At 34.8% G+C, this 25,748-nt stretch overlaps 1 protein-coding gene across 7 annotated transcripts in view; it reads left to right on the forward strand.

Moving 5' to 3' along the window:
* Lrp1b (LDL receptor related protein 1B) overlaps window positions 1-25,748 on the forward strand; it is a 1,777,797-nt gene that overhangs the window by 1,299,791 nt on the left and 452,258 nt on the right. For all 7 annotated transcript variants that reach the window (XR_009056008.1, XM_057755646.1, XM_057755649.1 and 4 more), the window contains exons 36-41: window positions 5,356-5,490; window positions 6,049-6,178; window positions 14,543-14,669; window positions 14,802-14,953; window positions 15,232-15,356; window positions 18,295-18,666. Coding sequence is in view for 6 of the 7 variants with exons in the window: in XM_057755646.1 (XP_057611629.1) it covers window positions 5,356-5,490; window positions 6,049-6,178; window positions 14,543-14,669; window positions 14,802-14,953; window positions 15,232-15,356; window positions 18,295-18,666 (1,041 nt within the window). In the remaining variant the exon portion in view is untranslated. The remainder of the gene's footprint in view (window positions 1-5,355; window positions 5,491-6,048; window positions 6,179-14,542; window positions 14,670-14,801; window positions 14,954-15,231; window positions 15,357-18,294; window positions 18,667-25,748) is intronic.

Consider the following 25,748-nt stretch of genomic DNA (forward strand, 5'->3'; position numbering starts at 1 on the left):
ACTATCAGTCCTGGCTGCTGTTGTTAGAATGAAGATAAATCTTTATTTATTTTTCCTGTATAGTCCTTGATCCCTGAGGGGAATGGTTTGATAAAGGGGTTTGAGCCTATGCAAAACTGGGTGCTCCAAAGTTCCTTAGTCTTTGCACATAGCTCAGCTTTGCATCTCTGTGTTAGTTCCTATCCACTGCAAGAAGCTTCTCTGATACTGGCTAAGCAAGTCACAGATCTATGTGTATAACAGAATGTCTTTACGGGTCATTTTAGTGCTATATTTATTGTTTAATTGCTTTTCTCATTTTATGTTTTGTTTTGTTTCTTGTTTTTTTTTTTTTTTTTTTTTTTTTTTTTTTTTTTTTTTTTGAGGCAGGGTTTCTCTGTAGCTTTGGAACCAGTCCTGGAACTACCTCCTGTACACCAAGCTGGCCTTGAACTCACAGAGATCTGTCTGCCTTTGTCTCCTAAGTGCTAGGATTAAAGGTGTGAACCACCACTGCCCAGGTCTGTTTTACTGTATACGTTTTTCCCACTAGCCTATCTTCCTCTTCTCTCCCCTTCTTCATGCTCACAATTTACCTGTACTCACTCATAAGTAGATTACCAGGCTACAGTCCACAACCTCAGATAACCTATTCTACAAAGATGACTCTGAAAGACATACATGGATTCACTTAGGAAGGAGAAGAAGATAAGATCTCCTGAATAAATTGGAAGATAATCTTTATAATGTCTTGCTTGTTTATTATCTTAACAGTCCCTCATTGTTGAATCAGTCAAGTATAAAGGAGATAGTGTAGTCAATAGCCCATCTAGTTTCTACATTTTTAATTAGGAGGGAGTTGAAGATAACACAGGAATGTATTAAAATTACCCTAATCTTAAGAGTGCCTACCTGTATCATTTCACAGAAATGACTGTTGTGTTTATTCTAAGACATGCACAGGAACATTAATGAGTCTTCACAAAAGACTGAAATTGAGCTAATCTTTCATCTTGAAAAGAGGAAAAAAATTGTGATCCTTTAAAACATTATAAAAGTAAAATATAAACAACAGAAGGATTAAATAGAGCAGTTACTATGAATTGGAAAAATGAACTCAGGAGTCAGTATTGCATTTCATTACTTGAAGGAAAGTAGTTTTAAATGTTCTGTTGCAATAGAGTTAAAATACTGTCTCACCAATAGAAAGGAGAAATACTACTTATTTAGGAGCCAAATTAAATCCACAGCTTTTGGTAACCACTCAAATGATACTTACATCAATATTTTCTGTATTCAAACTCATCGATAGCCTTGAGATACAAGTATCTGTGTATATGAGAATCACTACAACATGGTAAAATGAAATGGTCACTTTACCTCAGAGAGATCAGCACTAAGATGTCACAAGTGCAGTTCACCATTCTTTATCCTAAGCTGGAATGAAGATACAGAAAACTTATCAAATCTGTGGTACATATCATAGAATCACATTTTTAATGTCAACATTTAGAATCCATAATCAAATTTAACAAGCTGGCATTTAATAGGATAGTTAGATGTTTTGAAGAGGAAGGCAGCTTAAGGTAGAGTTGGCAGATTTTGGGAAAAGGCATACATGTTATCCATTTTTACTCCAGATAACTGACCTAGTCAAAACAAACAAACAAAAAACAAAAGCAAAACAAAGAAAATTATAGTGTAATAAAAAGGTCTTTATAACAGATAAAACTGAGTTTTATTTTTAGATACTGTTATACACTTATGTGCAATTGAAAAAGACCTTAACATTGGAGGATAAATCTTATGTTCTTAATGGGATATAAATATGGATACATATATTTGTATCATATTTATTTATGTGGGAAAGAGGTATGTAGAGATGAAGTCCTTCACAAATTCTCCATGATACTGTCAGAGAAATGATCAGAGCAAAGTTGTCCGTTTCTTCCTTCCTTTTTATTCTCTGACAAGTGAATTAATGGTTATTTCATTAGGAGACAAGTAATTTCTCATTGCATTTTATTTTCACACATGCATTTTATTTATAGGAAATCAGGTACATTTATTCGAGGAAATTTGATGTTAAAACATAGGAAGCACAGTATTTAAATGAGATAGTGAGTAAACACCTATTAATGCATGACAAGAAAATAGACACTTGAGGATTAAAAGAGTTTAAGAGATTTAACTTTCAGTAATACTCAATAAAACTTTCATTCCAATTAAATATGTTTGATTTCATTCATTGTCAATTATTACTACAACAGTATATAACTATGTACTTTATGTGTATGGGTGTTCTGTCTGCATGAACATCTGCCCTTCAAAAGAGGGTATCAGAACCCATGGGTTGAGAGGAATCCTATGGGTACTGGGAATTGAACTCAGAACTTTTCAAAGAGCAGCTACTGCTCTTAACTACTGAGCCATTCCTCCATCCTGGAAATATATAAGTTTGATTTGGGCTTAATTACAATTCACTATAGCTGTCTACTCGTCTCTCTAAAATGTTAATACATGAAAATTTTCATGAGAAATGTTGTGTAAAATTGTTTCAGTGGGAGAGCCACTGTACTTATCAGTCCCCTCAATTATACATTTTTATATTAGTTGCTTTATACTATTATCAAACAAAAATGTTCTAAAAAGATATATTTATTTATTTATTATTATTTAAAATGGGGTTTCTCGGTGTAGCCCTGGTTATCTCTGTAAATGAGGCTGGCCTCTATCTTAAAGATTTCCCTGGAGGCTTACAAGAAAAACCAAGAACATTTATTTTTTAAAATTTTATTCCAGAACGTAAATTCCACGGTTTTTGTATAGTATCTGTTTTATTCAGTACCACATACCTATATGTCTAATAAATCTTAGCACAGCCTGTCAATATCTGTTGAATGAAAATGAAATTAGTGTATAAGAATTACATAACTTGAGAATAGTAATGACAGTATGTTACTTTCTGCCTTTCATTCTATATACAGTTTGTGTCTTTAGAGTATATAAAATTTATCATGATTAAATTTAATTCTTATACTATTAAAGCAGGTTATATAAATAATATTTTACAGATATTCACAGATATTAGCAAGCTTTTCATTAAAATATGCTTGTGCACATGTACATTAAACACGTGACAAATTAAAAAATTGGATCTGGTGATAAAGAAGTGATGTACAAAGTCAAAGTTTAGGAGTTGCTGGAGATTCCAGGTCAGAGTTAGAGGCATTGCCTTTCAGTGAAGATAGGAATGGATGTTAATGAATGTGGGTTATATTTTGAAAGCAAAATAGAAAGAACAATGGTTTTATTGAATTGGATCAAGTATAAGTCAAAATGGTGACCATAAAACCTAAGATGATGTTCACCATCAGCATGGCAGTCTGGCCCATATCAACTGTCTTAAATAAATACAATGCAGAGACAAAATAGATGGCTTGGAAATGTGGACATGATCTTTCACAGAGATTAGTACTGAAGCAAAACAATGAATTTATTATATATCACTTAGTAGTTTTACAAAATAAAATAATGCTCTTCGTCTAGTCAAGTCCTTGTTTCAGAATGTATGAGCTGATAGGCTGATTCGAGAAGGCCTCACTTTTCTGCTAGCTGAGTGGATATTTTACCTTCTACTTGGCTTCAAAGCATCATATCTGAGACGCAACTGTTATTGACAATACTGCTGTTTGATATCAGTCCTTGGTCTGGGGTAAGAAATTAGTGTATATTTCATTTGAGGAGAAACCCCAATACTTACTTTAAAAATGACTTTAGTATATTCATTACATTGTCCCTATTTCTGTAGTCTGTCCATGTGCCAGTGATAAAATATATTGATCTTAAAGAATTTGTTCTTCAAATGGCTCCACTGGCAACAGCACAAGACCTTAACTGGTGGCAAATTATTATTTAATGAATTGTCTCCAATGTCTTTCTAGAAGCTTTGTAGAAAACCATTTACCTATAATTGCTACCCTTCATTTATTACATATGAATATGCATATGTAATATATTTCATTTATAGTCTTTTAGGAAATTTTTTTCATTCAAACTATCCAAAAGCACACTATTTAATGACACAATAGCATAGAAAAGTTGTGAAATCCATTTGTATAATAAGAGTTTGAAAAGTATGAGAGAATTATTGTCTCCATTTGAGATGCTATTTAGAACCTTAGATGGAATAATTGGCGTTTAGGTGATTTCAGTCTTTATACATATTGAATGACCTTATGCTTAAAATACCATTGATACCTGGCACTAGGAAAATTCATAGGAATCTACAAGGATGACGCCAGCTAAGAATCTAAGCAATAGTGGAGAGGGTGCCTGAACTGCCCTTGCCCTGTAATCAGACTGATGACTATCTTAATTGTCATCATAGAACCTTCATCCAATAACTGATAGTAGCAGATGTAGAGATCCACAAGCAGTGGACCAACCTCCAGGAATCCAGTCTTAGAGAGGGAGGAGCAATAACATTAGCAAATGTGTCAAGATCACTATCAGTAAACCTACAGACCCAGCTGACCTGAGCTAGTGGGAGCTCTCTGACCCTGGCTGACAGCTGGGGAATCTGCATGGTACTAAATTAGGCCTTTGGAATGTGAGTACGAGTTGTACAACTGGGACAGTTTGACACCACTGGTAGTGGGACTAGGATTTATCTCCAGTGCTTGAACTGGCTTTTCAGAGCCCATTCCCTATGGAGGGATAACGTGTTGAGCCTAGACACAGGGAGGAAGGACTTGATCCTGCCTCCAAGTGATGTGACCGACTTTGTTGTCTCCCCATAGGAGGCCTCACCCTCTCTGAAGAGTGGATGGGGAATGGGGTGGAGGGAGATGGAGAAAGAGGGAGGAGGAAAGGGAGGGGGAACTGAGATTGGTATGTAAAGTAAAAAAAATTGAAGAAAGGAAAAAAATACGACTGATACAACTGAAAGGACCATACATGGCTGTCTGTTGTCTCTGTACTTGGAGACTTTCTTGCATTGATTATTCCATGAGTACCCAGCTCAGATTCCAGTATAAGAGGCACAAAAACTAGACAAAAAAAGGCATGGCTGGAATAAACATCCTAATTTCATGGGAATAAAGACTTATCAAGCTAAAACAATTAGACAAATGCAGAAAATGTAATAAAAATTTCACGAATGTATCTTTAAAATTTAAATGCTGATTGAAACATAGTTTCATTTTATAGTTCTTTTGTTACTATTTAGGTTAGTAAATAATCCTAAAGAATGCTTAGAATCTAATGTATTCTGTCCAGGATGATCCTGTAACACTGGTTCTAATGTGATCCTAATAGATATATTGATGTATTTAATAATGTGTGTGCATTTTCTGTGTGTGTTTTTATCAATAGAAAATGACACCATCTACTGGACAGACATGGGCCTAAATAAAATCAGCAGAGCTAAAAGAGACCAGACTTGGAAAGAAGATATTGTTACCAATGGCTTGGGGAGAGTGGAAGGAATAGCTATTGACTGGATTGCTGGTAAATCTATGGCTTATTCTTGTTTTTATTCCACAGTTATTTTTTCTAAGGGTTTCATTATTCTTTAAAATATTTCCAGTTCTTGTTTCTAACATTTTGAAATTTCTTTTTAGCCAAGGGGGTAAATACTCTCTTTTGCATGTGGTTCAACTTTTTCTATTGCCTTTGGATAAGTGTTTTTTTCTTTATGTAGATATAGAATGTGTATTAAGTTTGCTCAGTTCTCCAGAGAGTTCCTCATCATAAACAAAGAATAAGAAGTTTCCTTTTACTTAAAGTCAGCTTAAAGTTAAAACACTTATTCTGAACAGTTGGGAGAAGTTTCAACTTCTTTCAAATATATCAATATATACTACATAGTTTAAACCAGCAAAATATCAGACTGGGATTTGAATTCTCTATGAATTAGTTTAATTACAGCTGTTTAGTAAATATACAGTCAAAGAAAGTAAACAAGCTCTTAGCTATGTGAAGACCCAGAAACTTAATTTTAAGAATAGCGGAAAAACATTTCTATTACTTCTAACTTGACTGTGGACATTTCTGTATTTCTCTTAGGCAACATATATTGGACCGATCATGGTTTCAATTTAATTGAAGTGGCAAGACTCAATGGTTCTTTCCGTTATGTAATTATTTCCCAAGGCCTGGATCAACCAAGATCTATAGCCGTGCACCCAGAGAAAGGGTAATTTAAAGCTTTTCATGTATTTTCTGTGTCTGAACTTTTTTCTGTGTGTGTGCATTACATTAGGAAAATTTAGACACCAACAGTGTTGTTACTATAGTAGCTAAAGCATAATAATAGATTTAGCATAAAAAGTTTCTTTTAATTTTCCATGTACCTGTTGGCAAAACATGACCTTTAAAATTATTTTTTTAATTATTTAACAATTCCATTAAACATATTTTGGTCAACCCCATGTCCTATTCTCTCTTTGATCCCACACCCATTCCCAGTGAACCCTTTCCACTAGATCCACACCCCCTTTCTAAGTTTATACTTAATTCTTGTTAACTAGTGAATTGAAATAGAGTTGATCAGATGTACATAGTAGAGGATCATTGAGGATCATGTGTAACTTACCAGTGACTCTACCACTGGAAAAACATGACTAACACTCTCCCACAGCTATAAACTGCAAAGAGCTAGACAAAAGAGGTGGAACCTAAGGATATTGTTTCTTATCCATGGTAAGATGTACACGGGTTCATCTTGTGTAACTTATGTGCAGTTAACCACATGTCTGTGTTCATGGCATGTATACAAAGTGGGCTACATGTTCATCAAGTGGACAAATAGAAAGAATAAATATTGACATATTTCATATTCAAATATTTAGCACATCACCTACAGATTGGATAATGTCCTTTTCTAAGAAACTTATGAGCTTTGTTTCTATACGTAGGAAAATTTCTTACTTCTCAGGGTTCAAAGAGACTTTTCCTTATTTCTTTTTTAAGGCACAAAAAGTAGATCCCTTGATTGCTCTATTTTTTTCTGATCCTTTTAACTCATTCTCTTTTATGAGTTATTTCTTTTATTTGTCTATTTTTCTTGATGTTATAACTTATTAATTGTAGATATTAGCATGTCATAATGGCATTTTCACACACACACGCTAGACATTATAAAATTTACCTCCTATTATTCTCCTTTAACCTCTTTCATTCCTGATGATCCCCTTCTGATTTTCAATTAGTACTCATTCTACTATGATAGCTTTTGGGAATGAGTTTACCCAATGAGTTACATTAGGGGTAGTTACAGGAATCAGAATCAAAGGTTATTTACTAGCACATGAAACTTTACCAGAAGCAACTACTCTAGTGAAGAAACTCTCTCTCTCCCTCTCTCTCTTCCTCTTTTTTTCCTTCTCTGTTTTTCTCTCTCCCCTACCTAAAACTTGTCTATACCTACTCAGGAGGGGCTGGGTGATACCTCTTAGGCTGCAGAATCCTTAACAAGCATAAAGTACCAAAAAGTCCTCTGGGATATGATGTTAGGAGCCTTCTGAGTACTTTTTTCACCTTTGTGATGGAAAGCTTCTGGGCCCACCTTGAAGTAGGTCCTTTGTAGGCAATCAGTGCTGCTGAGAGTTCAAGAGTGTGCAGTATCTGTGACATTCTAAAGACAGCAAACCTCAATTCCCCCTCTCTTTAACTAGCTCTAACAATTTTTTTTCTACCTTGCCTTTGAAAATGTTCTATGAGCCTTGGGTAGTGCTATAGTTGTCCCAATTAGGGTCAAGCATTATGCTCTTTATTCTCAGTACTTTCTCCATTCATGGGTTTCTGTAATAATGTGTTAACTACCACTCATTAAAAAAGAAAAACAAAAAGAAACATTTATGACCAAATTTAAAAGCATTATTAATGTATGAGCCTAATCATAAATATTTAGAAGACAATTTGAAAGGCACATCATGTTCATTTACCAAAAACAGTCAGGACCTACCCCACTAAGAACTACATCCTCTTCAGCTATGGCTTTTTACCAGACTTATAGTACTAGAAACGAATTCCCTTCTCTGAAGTGGACTTCAAATGCAAACAGAAAGTGGTTGTTTATCCTCCAAAGAATCAAATTGCTAATGCACCAATGGGCACATCGTGCCTGGCAGGTCATTATTGTCACATAAAGAGTTTACAGCTGAATATGACTGTCATGACATTTCCCATCCAGCAGCCTGCACAGCATCTTCTAAAACTGTGAAAGCTAGCCTTCAGGGAGGAATCTTCCAGCTGAGTTCCAACTTGGTTTCTTTATGTCACGCAACCAACACATATTAAGTTATCAGCATTAAGATCTTACCATCTAATTCTTGTAAGTAACCAAGACTTTTGTAGGCAGAGATTGCTCATTTGTTTCCTGACTACTCATACCCAAATAATCACAAAGAAACTATATTAATTACAACACTGTTTGGCCTATTTGCTTAGGCTTCTTATTAACTAACTCTTACATCTTAAATTAACCCATTTCTATTAATCTATGTATCGGCATGAGATTGTGGTTTACTGATAAGAGTGCAGCGTCTGTCTCCTTTAGCAGCTACATGGCGTCTCTCTAACTCTGCCTACTTTCTCTCTATATCTCTGTTTGGATTTCCCACCTAGCTTTATTCTACTAAGCCATTGCCCAAATGATGTTCTTAAATAACTAATGATAATAAAACATATTCATAGCATACAGAAGGGAATCCCACATCATCTATGTTTCCTGGAATAAGCATTATTCATCTATTCAAGAAAACTCCATTCAACTCCTTTTTTGTTTTTATTTTTAGTAAGTTTTCCAAATAAACATTTTTCATATAGTTTTCACATCCACACTTATTTGTGTTGACCCTCCTTTCTTCCTGTCTTCCTCAGATTCCTCACTCTATATCTTCACTTAACCTTTTCCAGGCCATTTTCCCCATGGATTTTTTTCTACTCTCATGGGCCTCTTCATAGTTTCCTTGCTCCTGTACACACTCTTGTATAAATAAATGCATAGAAATTAGAAACTAGGATCCACACATGAGAGAGAACACAGGCATTTGTGTTTCAGAAACCTGGGTTATATCACTTAAGAAGTTTTCCAGTTCTGTAATTTTATAATATCATTTTCCTTTAAAGATGAAGAAAATTCAATTGTATACATATGCCCTATTTTTGTTATCTGTTTACCAATTGATGGGCATCTAGGTTGATTTGCTTGCAGAAAACATGATATATAATAGTCTCTGATTCTGAGACCTGGACTTCTAGGTTATGTGACCAAGAACAGTATAGTTGAGTTATTTGGTGGGTCTAGTTTTAATGTTTTGAGAACTATCCACAAAATTTCCATGGTGGTCACAGCAGTTTAATTTCTAACCAAAAGTGAAAAAGCATTCCCCTTCTTCCATTTGCCTTTGTTGTCATTTGCTTTCCTGATAATGGCCATTCTGATTACAGTGAAATAGATTCTCTAAATGGTTTTAATTTGCATTTCTTTAATGAGCAAGAGTGTTGGATAATTTTAAACAATATGATTGGACATTTAGATTTCTTCTTTTAAGAACTATTCAGTTTCTTAGCCTATATTTTATAGAGATGTTTTTTATTTAGTTTTTGTATATTATGAATATTAGTATTCTATCAGGTCTATATCTGTAAAATATTTTCTTCTCCTTGACTTCTTAACATTGATGATCTTCAGTTCTCATTTCCTTTATGTTTTAAATTTTTCTTCTGAGTTCTACTCATAGATGAGTTTTATGTTTGAATATGTCTTCAACACTCTCACTTATAGAACTTACAAGTTACACTTTCAAAAATTATTGCAGTAACGTTCACCACTCCATATATAAACCAAGGAATGGGCTTCTAGGATTTAATCAGTGTGTTAATATGATCACCAATAGTAACGCATGACAGCTTAGAGGATGAAAAAATAAAAACAGACATGTGCTTGTGTGTATATGCTTGTGTATGTGTGTGTATGAGAGAGACAGAGAGAGAGGGGGAAGAAAACTTTTATATTTATATCAATATTAGACTATTCTATGTAGCCTCATAGAAATGTTGAAAGCATTTCATAAAGAGCCACATAAAGGAATATATTTCTCATGTTTGCAGCTAAGAGCACAAACGATTTATAGAAAATATTTACTAGCTTTTAAGAATACCAGTGACAGGTGTCGGTCTACAATTTGGCACACATGTACTTATTGTCTTGACTCCAGTAGAAAAGGAATTAAAATAAAAGGTTTATGAAAATTATTCAAAATTATCTCCAAGTAATATTATCATAGAATTTTAAAAGCTAAAATTTCTAGCTTAGAAATAAAACAGCATTTTGCAATTCTGTTTGATATTAAAACATGGCAGGTGAAACTGTCAAGAGAAAGGGGGCCATAATAGAGTAAATTAGCTAAATTCATGATATAAATGTGCCATGTAAAGTAGGCCTGAAGCCTGTTTTGAAACAATAGAGACTCAAAGTCTTTTTTAACGTAGCCAAATGCAAAACAGGAACCACCTAGGAATTTAGTTCCTCTTGAAAAGTCAACTTTCTCCTCCTGGATTTTTCTGCTTTTTGGCAGCTCCTTGGAATTTGGCAGAATTGAATGTAGTAATTTCTTTATACTGAAAAGTCATTTACTATGCTTCAAAAGTATGGGAAATCATTGCATGACATGAAAAGATTTGATTAAAAATGCAGAGCATAAAATTGTAAGTAAAGCTAAACATTGCACTCCTTTCTTAGGAACTTGGAAATATGATGCCTGTCTTGATTGAGCATCATATAACAATTTTTTTTATAAAAATGTGATTTTTCATATTAGTTTAACAAATAATCTGTTGCTAGCCCCAATTTTAATTAAACATAGAATTTGATGTAGACAATGTCTAAACTTTTCTGGGAAAAAGGTACTATTTTCTGTGGCAAATGTTCTACATATGTACACTGCAGCTCATTTGCTCATCCCTATCATCCTGTATGATAAACATTTCACAGCTGCTAAGCATGCCCTCAGTTGGGCTGTGGTCCCAGTTCTGGAGTGCAACTCTTCTGTCTGTATTTTATGTTCTTAGTCAACTTTTTACCTTTAGTAATCTTGGGCTTGCTTTTGTAAGGTATTATTTGATTTTGGTGCATTGAAAAATCTCTTGACCTTTTTAAATTGATGAGTTAATTAACCATAAAATTATTATCATTCACTTATACTTGGCTTCGTATAGTAGGGTATCTTTTCAGGTCACTCTTTTTTTTTTTTAACTTTATTTTTATTTTATTTGCTTTGGTGTTTTGCCTGCATGTATGTGTGAAGATGCCAGATCCTCTGAGATGAGTTACAGACAGGTTGTGAGCTGCCCTGTGGGTGCTGGGATTTGAACCTGGGTCTTCTGGAAAAACAGTCAGTGCTCTTCCACAGAATTACATGCAAATGTTGGGCATTTGGATTTGAATGAGTCAGTTACTAAATTTACAACAAAAAAGAATAAACAACAAGTAGCTGAAAGAACCAGGAATGAGTGAGACATCATTCAGTCAAGTGCTCACAACATGTTCCAGAAACGAATAAATTAACCTACAAGAGGGAAAATCAAAGGTAATACCATCAAATTGTGGGGCTGTAACATGAGTGGCCTGCTCGTTGGGGTTTCAGTCCTGCCTGGTACCCCACAGCCGGAAAGCCCCCCCCCAAAAAAAATCACACAGAGAGTCTGCATTAATTATAAACTGGCCCATTAGCTCAGTCTAATTAGTAGCTCTTGTAGCTTATATTAACCCATTGTTCTTATCTATGTTAGCTACATGGCTGGGTACATTTCAGCTGGGCAGGTTGCATCTTGCTTCTCGGTGGTCTGGGTTGGAATAGGAGGAATGGCCTTCCTCCTTTCCAGCATTCTCCTGTTCTCATCTCCACACCTCTACTTCCTATCTGGTTTACCTGCCTATACTTCCTGTCTGACCAATCAGTGTTTATTTAAAACATGATTGATAGAATACAGACAATTCTCCTTCACCATGGGGCTGCAGGTATCCAAAAGAAATTGATTGGAAAAGTCAGCTGGAGTTCCAGGTTGAGAGAAACCATAGGTGGATAAATGTCCCCTCAAGTGAGACTTGCAAGGTGAAAACATCAAATCAACAAAGCAAAACAAATAGCATCAGATAGTGACTCTCAAATTGTGTGCTTATTTTATTATTCAAGCAAAAACTGACTGGAAAAGTCAAGGCAGGCAATTGAGAAAATTCCAAGCAGGCAACATTCCCCAAATTCTTCATAGATAGACTTCTGCTTTCCTTTTCACTATAGGCATTTTTAAATTATAGGATAAATCGTAATCTTGTTTGGAAAGAGCCTACCTTCTAGCTCTTCTCAAGGGCATAGTGTTTTTAACTTAGCTATTTGCTGTCTTCATTTTTTTGTTTTAAGAGCTTAAGGGGCCAAGGAGGGAGCTTTAGAGGAGAAAGTGAGGGCTTCTATGCTCCCAGAATCTGCTTTCACAAAGCTTGGAGGAAACATGATGATTTACTAATAAAATGTGTATAACACTGCTCACTTAAAATCATGCTTTCTTGCTCATTTGGTGCATTTGTAAATGGATTAGTATTAAGTAAAAGGTTTTTTATATGCATTTCCATCCCTTTTTGAATGTTAAGAGGTGATGAGAATGACTGACTGCCAGAGTGCCTCCATTGTAATCCAATAGTGCCTGCCTTTGAGCAATCATGACATTTGTCTGTAGAGAATTAAATGATGTCATACATTTGTTCACCAATTAATATTTTTAATACACTGAAAGTAGACCATATGAGGGAAGGGAGCATAGAAAAATATAGAGCTCAATAAAAATCAATTAAAAAGATGTGAAGAATAAAAATTGACCGTATGACAGGGTATCACTAACTCACTGGTATTTTGTTCAACTGGTTTTTGTTTGTATGCACTTATAGGTCTTAAAAGTCACTTAAAAGTCTTGACATTAAAAAAAGTCTTGACATTATTTTTTAGATTCATAAATATGAATAATAATGTCTTCAGGGCTCAGTTAATTGAAATTCTAGTCACACCCCTTTCATTATGTTGTCAAATACCAGCAAATATATTTTATACAGCTATAAAGAAGAATCAACTCTTAAAATAATTCAAAGTAACTTGAATATATATATATATAATATATATTTATTATGTAGTTTAAGAGTTTCAGGTTAGTTAATAATTTATATTAATATATAAAATAAGCAGCTTGTACTTAGGTTTCTTTTTTCCCTAAGATTTATTTTTTCATGTTCTGTCTGCATGTATGACTGCAGGCCAGAAGAGGGCACCAGATCTCATTACGGATGGTTCTGAGGCACCATGTAGTTCTGGGAATTGAATTCAGGACCTCTGGAAGAACAGTCAGTTCTCTTAACCTCTGAGCCAGATCTCCAGCACTCAGCTTTAGGTTTCTTATATGAAACTACACACCATAGTTTTCCAAACTTTTGTGTTTCTTAAGTTGAAAACTTGTGTGTGCATGACTTCAAATTTACAAAGAATTGTATTTGGCTAAAAAGTATGGTTGTCTGCTGTCATATAAATGCTGAACTTATGGATGTATGAGCAAAAAATATGAATGAGTCAGTTCCTTTATTGTTTACATTCCCTTTTCTATCATGTTTTTTTTTTTCTCATAGCACTTTACCTTATCTTTCTGGATTACATATTCTTTCACAACAGCTTTTCAGATTATTAAAGTAAAATACTTTCTTTTGTAAGTGTGAAATTACTCTTTTGGATAGTATTACATGTGAACCTTTAAAATTTAAATCAGAACAGTTACACTTAGGTGTTAGGTTAAGGTTGAAAGTTACAGTCATTGGAGTAGAGATGCATAAATTAAATAATACTAGATTAAATTTTTAAATATAACTATTGGATGCTATATATACATCCTGAGGAAAACAGAAAAAAAAGCAAGCAAACAAAACAAAACGGTTTTATTGAGCCCATAATCTAGTGCAGGAAAAATTATTCAAATGATTAAGAAGGTAAAAAAGGGCCAGTGTAATATTCCATATTAGTCTGTGTGCTCTGCTCTTTTGATGTAGAATTAATGATGCAGGAATAATCAAAAAGGCACCAGGGACCTAATGAAGGAGAAGCTGAAAATTAGTCACCAAGTTAGAGAAAAAATTTCAGATAGGATGAGTATATGTTATTGATTCTTTCAAAGCACTGAAAGAAACTTGCGTTAATAAAGCAACTCCCTCATTCTATTTTCTCATAAATTCTAATTTACATTTGGTCTCTATGTGTTTACCAATCCTTGAAACATCATATAAATCAAATGCTAAAATATTTGTCCTTATTGTATTCCATCCTTGTAATTTCTACACCTGGTTAAATATGCTTTATAATAAAATTCTATTAGCAACTGCAGAGATATTTGTAAATTGAGTTCTCTGGTTTATTATTTTGTTCTGTTATGAACATGATACAATTAAGAGCTTTGCTGTCATTTTGCAGTTACATTTGTTGTACTTTGATCTGTTCATTATTATAAATGATCAATTTCATTTCAGCTTCTTGTTCTGGACTGAATGGGGACAGATGCCCTGCATTGGGAAGGCTCACCTAGATGGCTCTGAGAAGGTCATGATTGTAAGCATGGGAATAGCATGGCCCAATGGCATCTCCATTGACTATGAGGTCTGTTGGATTGCTTTTAAGATTCTAACATGTGTTCATGTCCAGCTTGCAGTGTTCTCCTTTTAATATTCCCTTATTTTCTTAATAAATAATCAAAACTGCTTGTACTATTGCTTTCAAATCACTGTGTAGGAAAATAAATTGTATTGGTGTGATGCTCGCACAGACAAGATAGAAAGAATTGACCTTGACACTGGCGGAAACCGTGAGGTGGTGCTGTCTGGGAGCAGTGTGGATCTGTTTTCAGTTGCAGTCTTTGGGGCTTACATCTACTGGTCTGACAGGTAATTTATTTTTTCATAAGTATTTGAGCCTCGAAATGTTATTTCAGTGCCATTTCTTTGCCCTTGTAGGATTAACCACCCCTTAGCAAGGTTACAGAAAGAATTTCACAAAACCATGTAATTTTTACAGAAGAGGCCAGCAAGGGTCTCTAGCTATTCTGTGGTCAAACATTTCAGCACCACACTCTAAAACTAGTCTATTTTTCTTCTGCTTGAGCCATCTCTTCTCTTCAGTTTTAACCAGCTTGATTTTAATTAGTATGTTCAACTTTTGGCAGAGCACATGCCAATGGGTCGGTCAGAAGGGGCCACAAGAATGATGCCACGGAAGCAGTAACCATGAGAACCGGACTTGGAGTCAACCTAAAGGAGATCAAAATTTTTAATCGTGTAAGAGAGAAAGGTCAGCACAGTTAATGAAATATATAATAAATGTGTTTTGTATCAGCTTCGTTTATTTTTAAAAATTCAGAATTAATTTGTAGTATGTTCAAACCTCAAAATTCCTTTTAATGATTTTCTTTTATAAAAATCATAAAGAAGATAAAGGAAATAAAGATACAATAGTCTATATACATTTATATTCCTTTTTTCATACATATGTAGCATAGACAAGACTTGAGAAGGGGTTTGTACTAATAAATATGTTTTTAAAACCTTGCTAAATATATAATGACAAAAGTACAAAGAACAACTAGGGTGTTAGGGAGGCAACTGAATTTTTTGTTTTGGATTATCTTTTAGGATAAAAGTTGTTATGACTCTGTAAACAGTCGTCTTCAATGTGTATTTCTGAATCCTTGCTTCTTTGATAATGGTTTTATTTATTTTTAAATTATTTTATTCAATTTCTGTATATGAACAAACTTTAATAATTTTGAAGATGGCAATAATGGATTAGTAGCATAGAGTCTGCCTTACAAAGAAACAGTAAGAGCATACTTGATCTTTTAAAATTAGAAACATTTATGCCTCACGTATAAGAGATGAAGAATTACGAAACTATCCATTTATGATTTCCTCTGTGCTTCATGGGCGCTTCTGAGAGCATCACATGATTTCTCAGTGACTTCAGGTTGTGTTTTGAATTAACATGTTACATGTACCAAAGATCGTTAATTATAAAACCTATCCTTTCAAAACAATGCATTCAACTAATTTTTTTTAAAAAAAATTATTCATTTTACATATCAACTACACTTTCCCCTCCCTCCATTTTTTACCCTCACTCCCCTCCTTCAGGCCCCCCATCCCCCCCCACCACCACTCATCCACTCCTCAGAGATGGTAAGGCTTCCCATAGGGAGTTAACAAAGAATGCCTCATTAAAATGAGGCTGGACCAAACTCCTCCTCCCTGCACCAAGACTAAGCAAGGTATCCCACCACAGGGAATGAGCTCATGAAAGCCAGTTCATACACAAGGGATAAAACCTGGTCCCAATGCCAGGAGCCCCACAAACAGACTAAGCCACACGACTGTCACCCACATGGAGAGGGCCTAGTTTGATCCCATGAAGCTCCCCAGCTGTCAGTCCAGAGTCCATGAGTTTTCATTAACTCCCATCAGCTATTTTTGTGGGTTTCCCCATCATGGTCTTGACCCCCCTTGCTCATATAATTTCTTCTCTTTCTCTTTGACTGGACTCTGCAAGCTTGGCCCAGTGCTTGGCTGTGGATCTCTTCATTTGCTTCCATCAGCTACTGCATGAATGTTCTATTATGTAGATTAATGTAGTCACCAACCAATCTGATTATAGGGGAAGGCTAGTTCAGGAAGAGCTGCACCATAGGCAAAGATAGTTTCAGTAAGGAGTGAGGAGTCCCTAACTATGCACAGGGCCTAGGCTTTTTTCTGTGCAATCTTTGGGTTGTAGTCTTATACACTTCCTTTTTGAGGAGAACTGCATGTGCTGTTCTGCCTTTGGGCAGCCCAGGGTGTAGGAGGAGGGCCTCTTGTTGCTCCCTGTCTGCTCAGAGCCCCAAATAATCACACAGAAACCATATTATTTAAATCACTGCATGGCCCATTATCTCTAGCTTCTTATTGGCTAACTCTTATATATTAATTTAACCCATCTACATTAATCTGTGTATTGCCAAGTGGCAGTGGCTTACTGGTAAACTCTGTCTCCAGTGGAGGCTACATGGCTTCTCTCCAGCCCTGCCTTTCTTTCTCCGGCATTCACTTTAGATTTCCCCTGCCTAGCTCCTTCTGCTTTGCTCTGCTACGGGCTCAAAGCAGTCCTTTATTAACCATTGGTGTTCTCAGCATACCGAGGGGAACCCAACATCAAGTGTGTGAGCAGGTTTCAATAGATGGTACTGCAAAGGCCTTCAGCTAGGGGGGCTTGTAGGTATGGTGCCTTAATCTATAGGTCACACTCTAAATTTATGTTCTAGGCTAGATTTCTACCTTGTAGAACACACTATAACTTTCTGATCCAATTTTCTCCTTTCATGGGTCAATTCCCACTTGTTCTGTCCTGTGACAAGTTCTGGGTTTTCAGAGTCAGCTCTGAAGACAAATTTCGTTGTTTCTAGATCTACCTAATTGCTCACTCTACAAGGAGGGACCTTCTAAAAGTCAAAAAGTGACTACTTCTGTTGTTGAATGCTGGGAGATTTTTCCCGGAATTTTCATCTCCTCTGCCTAGCCTCTGGAAGTTTTTGGGTCACCTCTCTCTCTTCCCCATTTTCCATCTTCTTTGAATTATTTATCACTAAGAATATAGGGCAGATTTTCTGAGGCTCCAACTTTCTCACAAATAGCAGTTCTGTTCTTCTGTAGTTATCACTTCCCTTAGTCCTGGGAGGAGAACACTTTTGAATCACATTTGAGCTTTTCCAGGAGCCACACAAAATCTTTAGCATATTTCATGAAGACTAAAAGGGTTTGGCCACTACTACAGGATAGCATATGGAGATTCCTCATGAAACTAAAAGTGGCACTATATGATCCAACTATACCACGACTAGGTATTTACTCAAAACATTCTCAAGCAGCATACAACAGGACATGTGAAAATATATGTTTATCATGGCCTTCTCACAATAGCCAAGTTCTAGAATCAGCAGTCTAGACACCTAGTATTAGACGGCTGTATAAAGAATATGAAATCTTTATGCTTTTGTTTGGCTTTGAAATACATATTTCAAGTTGGAATTTAAGAAACTAAAACCTTTGATTTAAAAAATTTATCATTGTTTTGTATTTAATTTTTATTGACACATCTTTAAAAATATAGTTATACTTGTAATATTTCAATTAGAGATAGGATAAAACTTTTCAAACATAAAGCAAAAAAATGATTGTATGTTTGGGTGTTTTCTCTTTCTCAGGGACCAATGTCTGCGCCAAAGAAAATGGTGGCTGTAAGCAACTCTGTCTTTATCGAGGAAATTCCAGGAGAACCTGTGCCTGTGCCCATGGCTATTTGGCTGAGGATGGAGTTACTTGTCTACGGCATGAGGGCTATTTGCTATATTCAGGAAGGACAATATTGAAAAGTATACATCTTTCTGACGAAACAAATCTAAATTCCCCAGTAAGGCCTTATGAGAACCCACAATATTTCAAGAATATCATAGCCCTGGCCTTTGACTACAATCAAAAAAGAGAAGGTACCAATCGGATTTTTTACAGTGATGCGCACTTCGGGAATATCCAGCTGATTAAAGATAACTGGGAAGACAGACAAGTCATAGTCGAAAGTAAGTACAAACTTTTAAGTTCTTTGTGTGTCACTTGAGCTTAGAGAAAACAAACAGTGGATGTGCATGGAGCAGGTTCACTCCCCCGAATTCATGCTCAGGAATGATGAGGATTCTATCATCCATCAATCCACCAATGTCAAAGCAGCAGTACACACATGTACTGTAAACGGTAGTGTTCATCATATCTGCAGTGTTTATCATTATGTTTGCTGCTCACGGGTCTTGTGATACTGGTAATGTCAGTACATAATTGTTTTAACTGATCTCCTTCAAGTGTGAGTCAAATGGTAACATTAAAGTATCTCTAATGATTTTCAGTTAATCATAGTTTCCAAAAAAATTATCTAACAGCTTGTGGATATTGCTTGAAGAGGGGACGTTAAAGAAATGATTTGAGCGTCAAGATTCATTTTACTGGTAAGAAAGCTTTTCTGGCAATCACAAGGTTCTAAATTGTAAAACAAATAAAAAACATGGGAAAAAAACCTTCTGTAAATATTCAAATTTCCTGTTTCATTCAGTGTGAACTATCCATACAACGTACAGAAACCTCATTCCTGTCATCCGATATTCATGAATACCAACATCTTCACATACATTCTCTGCTATGACTTTGCAATTTCTGTTTATTCCCGGTTACTTTTTTGTGCTGTACTGAATCAATCTTTGTTTCCGTATTTTTAAATTGCTATATTATATATACATGTATAACAACTTTTTACGTAATATAGGTTTAAACATGAAATGTCTGCTTCACCAATGTCAATATCATCTCACTGGAGTTGAGAACACCATGTTCTATAGCTCTTTATATAAACCTATGTATCATCATCCTTTACTATAGAATAGGTTTTTTTTTTTTGCTGGGGGGCTTGGGTTTTTTTGGGGGGGTTGAGACAGGATTTCTCTGTAACTTTGGAGCCTGTCCTGGAACTAGCTCTTGTAGACCAGGTTGGCCTCGAACTCACAAAGATCCGTCTGCCTCTGCCTCCCGAGTGCTGGGATTAAAGGCGTGCGCCACCACCACCCGGTTTAGAAGAGAATTATTGATCAATGTGTTAGACACCTAGCAGACCATTGTGACACATTTCAAACATTTCTTTCAGCCCACAAATCCACCTTGTTATTTGGCAAACATACACTTAATTTTGCACTCAGTGTACACTGTTTTATTTATCTAATTTATTGATAAATGAATTATGTATCTCATAAGTAAATTAACTATTACAATTCATATTTATTTGGATAAATGTTCTCATTCATAAATGTAAGCATTTGTATAATATAGATACCTGGAAGCAAATTTAACCAGAAAACTGAAACCAAGTCACCAAGCCAGTAACTATGTTTTTTATTTCTTACAGGTGGTTGAACATAAATGTTCCATTAATTTATGTTTTAATCCATTGTCTATGAAAAGAATTATTATCACAAAGCTTTCCAATAATCATTTTACAATTTTATTGGTATATGGAAATCTAATAACTCAAATAGCTTCTTTCTATTCATATACATTTGCTTGACAACAATTAAGATTTAGCATCAATACAGGTGGTGGTGGTGCATGCCTTTACCCAGCACTTGGGAGGTAGAGGCAGGCAGGTCATTGTGAGATGGAGGCCAGCCTGGTCTTCTAGAGCTAGTGTCCAGGACAGGTTCCAAAGCTACAGAGAAACCTTGTCTCAAAAACCAAACAAGAAAGAAAGAAAGAAAGAAAGAAAGAAAGAAAGAAAGAAAGAAAGAAAGAAAGGAGGGAGGGAGGGAGGGAGGGAGGGAGGGAGGGAGGGAGGGAGGGAGGGAGGGAGGGAGGGAGGGAGGGAGGAAAGAAAGAAAAAGAAAAAACAAAGAAAAGAAAGTTACTATAATTATTAGAAATTTCATACTAATTTGTATATTTATGGCCCAGGCCATTTTGACTTCTCTTTCTCTGTCTCTGTCTGTCTGTCTGTCTGGCTTTCTCTCTCTTGTGTGTGTGTATGTATGTGTATGTGTGTATGTATATGTAACAACTTTGTAACAATACTAATCACAGAATTCATTCATATTTGATATCAATTGATTCTTTGGGTATATCTATATGAGGCTTACATTTATATTACTTTTCAGTTTGTCATTTTTCACTCTGATAGAATTCATCATTGCAAGTGATCATATTGAACACAGCATACTAATTAATTTATTCATCAGGTACAGTTTAGGCACTCTGGCGGTAAAGGATGAATATCTCTTCAGATAACTTTAGAAGCTACAGTTTAATGAAGAAAACTGCAAGCAAGCAATCATGGTAATACAGTAGATCTAAAATATACCTGAAGCATTTAGAGAGTAGAAAAGAGACCTGGTGAAGAATCTCATAAAAGTTTTAAAAGGTGGTGCTGTGCAGAACTGAGTTAAGAACATTGCCTGGGTAGATAGCAATCTTGAGGTGAGTGGGTCAGGTGCTGGGAAACAGGTGAGATGCATGACTCTAGGCCTGTACTTCTCAGAGTGTGAATCCCTGGGGTTCCCAAGTATACTACTGTGAGAAAAAAAAACAACACAAAACCATTCTCAAATACATAAGCGTTCTAATATCGGTCTTTCTCATAGAGCTGACCTTTGCTTTGAGGTTATGAAGGCACTGGCTGTAACTGCACCTTCGTTTCCACTAACACAGTGTATCCTGCTACACTGGAGGTCACTGTAACTTTCACTTCAATTTACATGGAGGAAAAACTGCTAGGTTTACATTAGCAAAAAATTTTAAGAAAGGGTAATATTAGGTTTAGTTTATTTGTTTTTATCCAACCTTGATCCTTCGATACAGATCTATTCAGCATTTCGTGTGATGAAAGAGACAATATACATAAGGAATTTAGGTTGTCTTCTGAAGGAAGACAGGAATTTGATTGATTGCATCAGCTGGCAATTTCCCCAAGAAGTACCACATTCACTCCCAAAGAATAACATGGCAGTAATGATACACACCTGTGTGCGTGGCAGATATTTCACTATGATGTTTGCTGCAAATCACAATTTTAAAATTAAGTTAAATGAGTTATTTATTTAAAAAACACTAATTCATAACAGTAACTTGACAGGTTCCCAACTCTTTTGAGCCTTTTCTGGTGAGGTGTGTTATTTTTAAGGTCTGTGAGTTCATGGCACAGCCTAATAGAATTGTCAACCTTGGAAGAAATGTGTAAGTGGAGAAGCAATGTTTTGCAAATGAAAGAGATAAGTGATCCGTTCAAAGCAAGAGATAGGCAAATGCATTTTAGCGTAATGTGTTGTGAAAAATTCAACACCACAATTTCAGAGTCTATACCACATTTACCCATAGCTATCCTTGTTCTGTGCTGCCTAGTATGAATGTATCCACAGTTACCTAAAAGCATTATATTACCCCTTTCCTTCCCACCACACAACTACCCATATGAGAGACACAAAAGATGAAACTATAATACAGACATAATGAAAAAAGTGTGGATTGTTGTAGATTATTGAATCTACTTTAATCCAAAAAATTGTAAACCTCAAAAGATTTTACACTGGTGTGGATCTTAGTTTATTGCTATAAATTTAATGTTAATTTTGTTATATTGTATGTATATTTCTACTTCTGTTTAAGATATTTTATGCAGATCAATTAAAAATGTAATATATAATTAAGAAATATAGACTTACAAAAATAAAATATTTACCTATAATAGCCAAACTTATAGTCATATTAATTAGGTTTCCAAGGTATAAAAAGATATATTTCATATAGATAGGTATTCATCAAATATTTCAAAGACTTACAAAATATGGAATTTAAAATATTTTAATAACTTAGACTTTTCCTGACAGTGAGTCATCAGAAATCAGAAATACTTTGGGATGCTTCTTTACACTGTAAATATATATTTTTCACATTGGTTAAAAATAAAAGATGTATATAAGTATAAGGTTAGGCAAAACAATAAATCTGAGGACTTCAATGGGAGGGCAAAGTCCAGAGAGATGTGAGCAGTCACCCAAGAAACAACATGGCAACAGACCAGTAAAATTCACAGTCACATGGCAATAAGTAGATGAATTGAAATGGATTAATTTAGATGTAAGAGCTAGTTGGTAATAAACCTGATCTATCGGAGAAATAGTTTGTAATTAATGTTAGTTTTGTTTGAATATTTGGAACTGTGTGTGTAGGACATGAAAGAGCCACCTTTGTTTATATCATTTGTTTCCCCTTAGTTTGTAAAAAAGATTGGCCTAGAAATTAAGTCAGTCCTCCTGCCCAGTCTACAAGTGCAAGGATTAAAAGCATAAGACAAAATGGCCATCTCTAAAAAATTTTCTAGATGTCATCAATTCAGATTTTATGTCACTAATGACTGTATTCTTTGATATATGCCTTAAGCCTATTGATAAGACCTTGATTTATTCTCTTAGTCTCTAAACCACAAGCAAGATATTCTACTTAAGTTTATCAAGGTCAAGTTGGAAGTGTTTTGACAGGAGGCATCCTTCAACTTGTGGAACACTGTTGCCTCCATCTCTGTTCCCCTGTTCCTCATGTTCTATCACAATATCTATGTAATCCTTTGGGAATTTGCAGTTGTAAATGTATTTCTTGATAATTCTCTTAATTTCCCCAGTGTGTGTTGTAACATCCCCTTTTCATCTCTAATTGTATTAGTTTGATCTTCTCTCTCTATCTTTGGCTAGCAAAATGTGTTCAATTTGGTGATTTTCTCAAAGAACCAACTTTTCATTCATTGATTGTATGTTTTTATTGTTGACGTTTGTTTGTATTTCTTTGATTTAAGCTCTGAATTTATTTCCTACCATTATTCTTTAGAGTGTTAGCTTTTCTTGTTTTTCTAGAGCTATCAGATGTGTTTCTAGATTACTTGTATAAAACCTATCTGATTTTTGATGTAAGTATGTATTTCTTTGAGCTGCTTTTATCGTGTCTCTTAGACTTGGAATATCTTGGGTTCTTATTTTGATTGAAGTCTAAAAAGATTTTAATTTTTATTTTTATTATTGTCTTGTTTCAACTTTTCACTTAGTTGTGACTTGCCCAATTTTCATGAGTTAATATACATTCTGTTCTTTTTGATACCCAGTTTTAAGCCATGGTTGACAAATAGGATTCAGGTGGTTACTTCACTTTCATTATGTCCATTAAGACTAGAGGGGGAGAGGAGTGGGGCGAGGGGGAGAGGAGTGAGAGAGGGGAAAAGGAGTGGGAGGAGGGGGAGGAAAATTGGAGGAGGGGAGGAGGTAGAAATTTTTTCAACAAAAATATAAATATACCCCCCCAAAAGACTTCTTTTGAAACCAAGTTTGTGATCATTTTTTTAGAAAGTTCCATGAGGTGCTGAGACACTATCTAGTGTTTGAGTTCTGTAAATACTTGCTAAGTTCATTAGTAATTCTCCAGTGTTTGAGTACTATATATATATGTTATATTATATTATAATGTGTGTGTGTGTGTGTGCTAGATTCATTTATTTAACACCAACATATCTCTATTTGTTTTTATCAGGATGGCACATCAATTGGTGAGAGTGGGGTATGAAGTAACCCACTATCACTGTATGAGATTTAATATGTGATTTTTTTGCTGTTTTTTTCTTTTATGAACATGCTACCCTTGTGTTTGATTGATACATAATTAGCAATAACATATTGATGAATTTTTATTTTAATGAGTATTTAGTGTTCTTTCTTATCTCCTCTAATTAATTTTGCTTGAAGTAAATTTGTCAGATATTAAAATGACTACACCTTCTTTGTTCAATTTGCTTGGTATATATTTTCTAAATATGAAGATATCTGTGATTCATGGTGGGTAGGTTTCTTGGAGGTAGCAGAAAGCAGAATCATGTTTTCTAATATCAACAGTTAGTCTTCTTTATTTTATTTTGAAAATTGAACCCATGAATATTAAGAGTTACCATTTAATCATATTTATTTATTTTATTTTGTTGTTATGGTCTAGGATTTATCCTCCTCTTTTGTCCATTGTTCTGGGATTATTTATTCCCTGTTTCTTCTTGGGCATAAATAACTTCTTCAGATTGAATTATTCTTTTAGTTCCTTGTGTACAGTTGGATTGGTAGACCTAAATTGCTTAAATCTAGTTTTATCATGGAATGTTTGTCCTTTTTAGTAGTTTGGGATTGATAAATTTTCTTGGTATAGGAGTCTGTGATGGCATCTGTAATCTTTCAGAGTTTGTAGAATACTCAATGCAAAAACGTCTGGCTTTGAAAAATCACCCTTGGGAGGTTAGGTGTTATCTAGTGGGCCTGCCTTTTATGTGCTTGATTTCCCCAATACAATTTTAATATGCTATTCATGTTCTATATATTTAGTCTTATGACTATTATTATTGTGGGATATTCTTTTTCTGGTCCTGTCTACTTGGCATTCTGAATGTTTTATATATATATATATATATATATATATATATATATATATATATATATATACATACATATATATCTTAACAGGTACCTGCTTTAGATTATGAATGCTTTCTTTTACGATTCTATTAAATTTTTTTTTTACTTCTTTGACCCGAGTTTCTTTTTTATCCCTATTGCTAATGGATGTTGGGCTTTTTTTTTTTTATTTTCAGGGTTACCAAGAAAACCTGAATGTTTTGTGATTGAGTATTTTTAGATTCCATATTTTCTGTGAACAAGCTCTCTAGTTCTTCTGCCTTGTCTTCACCACCTGAGACTCTAATCTATGTCATATAATCTGTTGGTGAAGATTACCTTTAAGGTTTTTGCTTGACATCCTAAATTTTTCTTTTCCAGTTTTATTTCATATTTCTTTAGTGATTCTTCTGCTTTTGAGCATTCCATATGTAGCTTATTTCATTTTTTTTTGTTTACTTCGGTTTCATAAGCCTATTTAAAGGTCCTTGCATGTAGTTATAATTGCTATTTTGAAATCCTTGTCTTGTGCCTCAACTTATTTTATTTCCTAGGGTCTATTGTAGCAGGGATGCTGGTTCTGATGGAGGCAAATTGTTTTGTCTATTCATGTTTGTATTTACTCATGGGATCTATGTAGGAAGTGTTTTCATAGTGGA

This window comes from Chionomys nivalis, chromosome 22 (assembly GCF_950005125.1).
Source record: "Chionomys nivalis chromosome 22, mChiNiv1.1, whole genome shotgun sequence".
NCBI lineage: Eukaryota > Metazoa > Chordata > Mammalia > Rodentia > Cricetidae > Chionomys > Chionomys nivalis.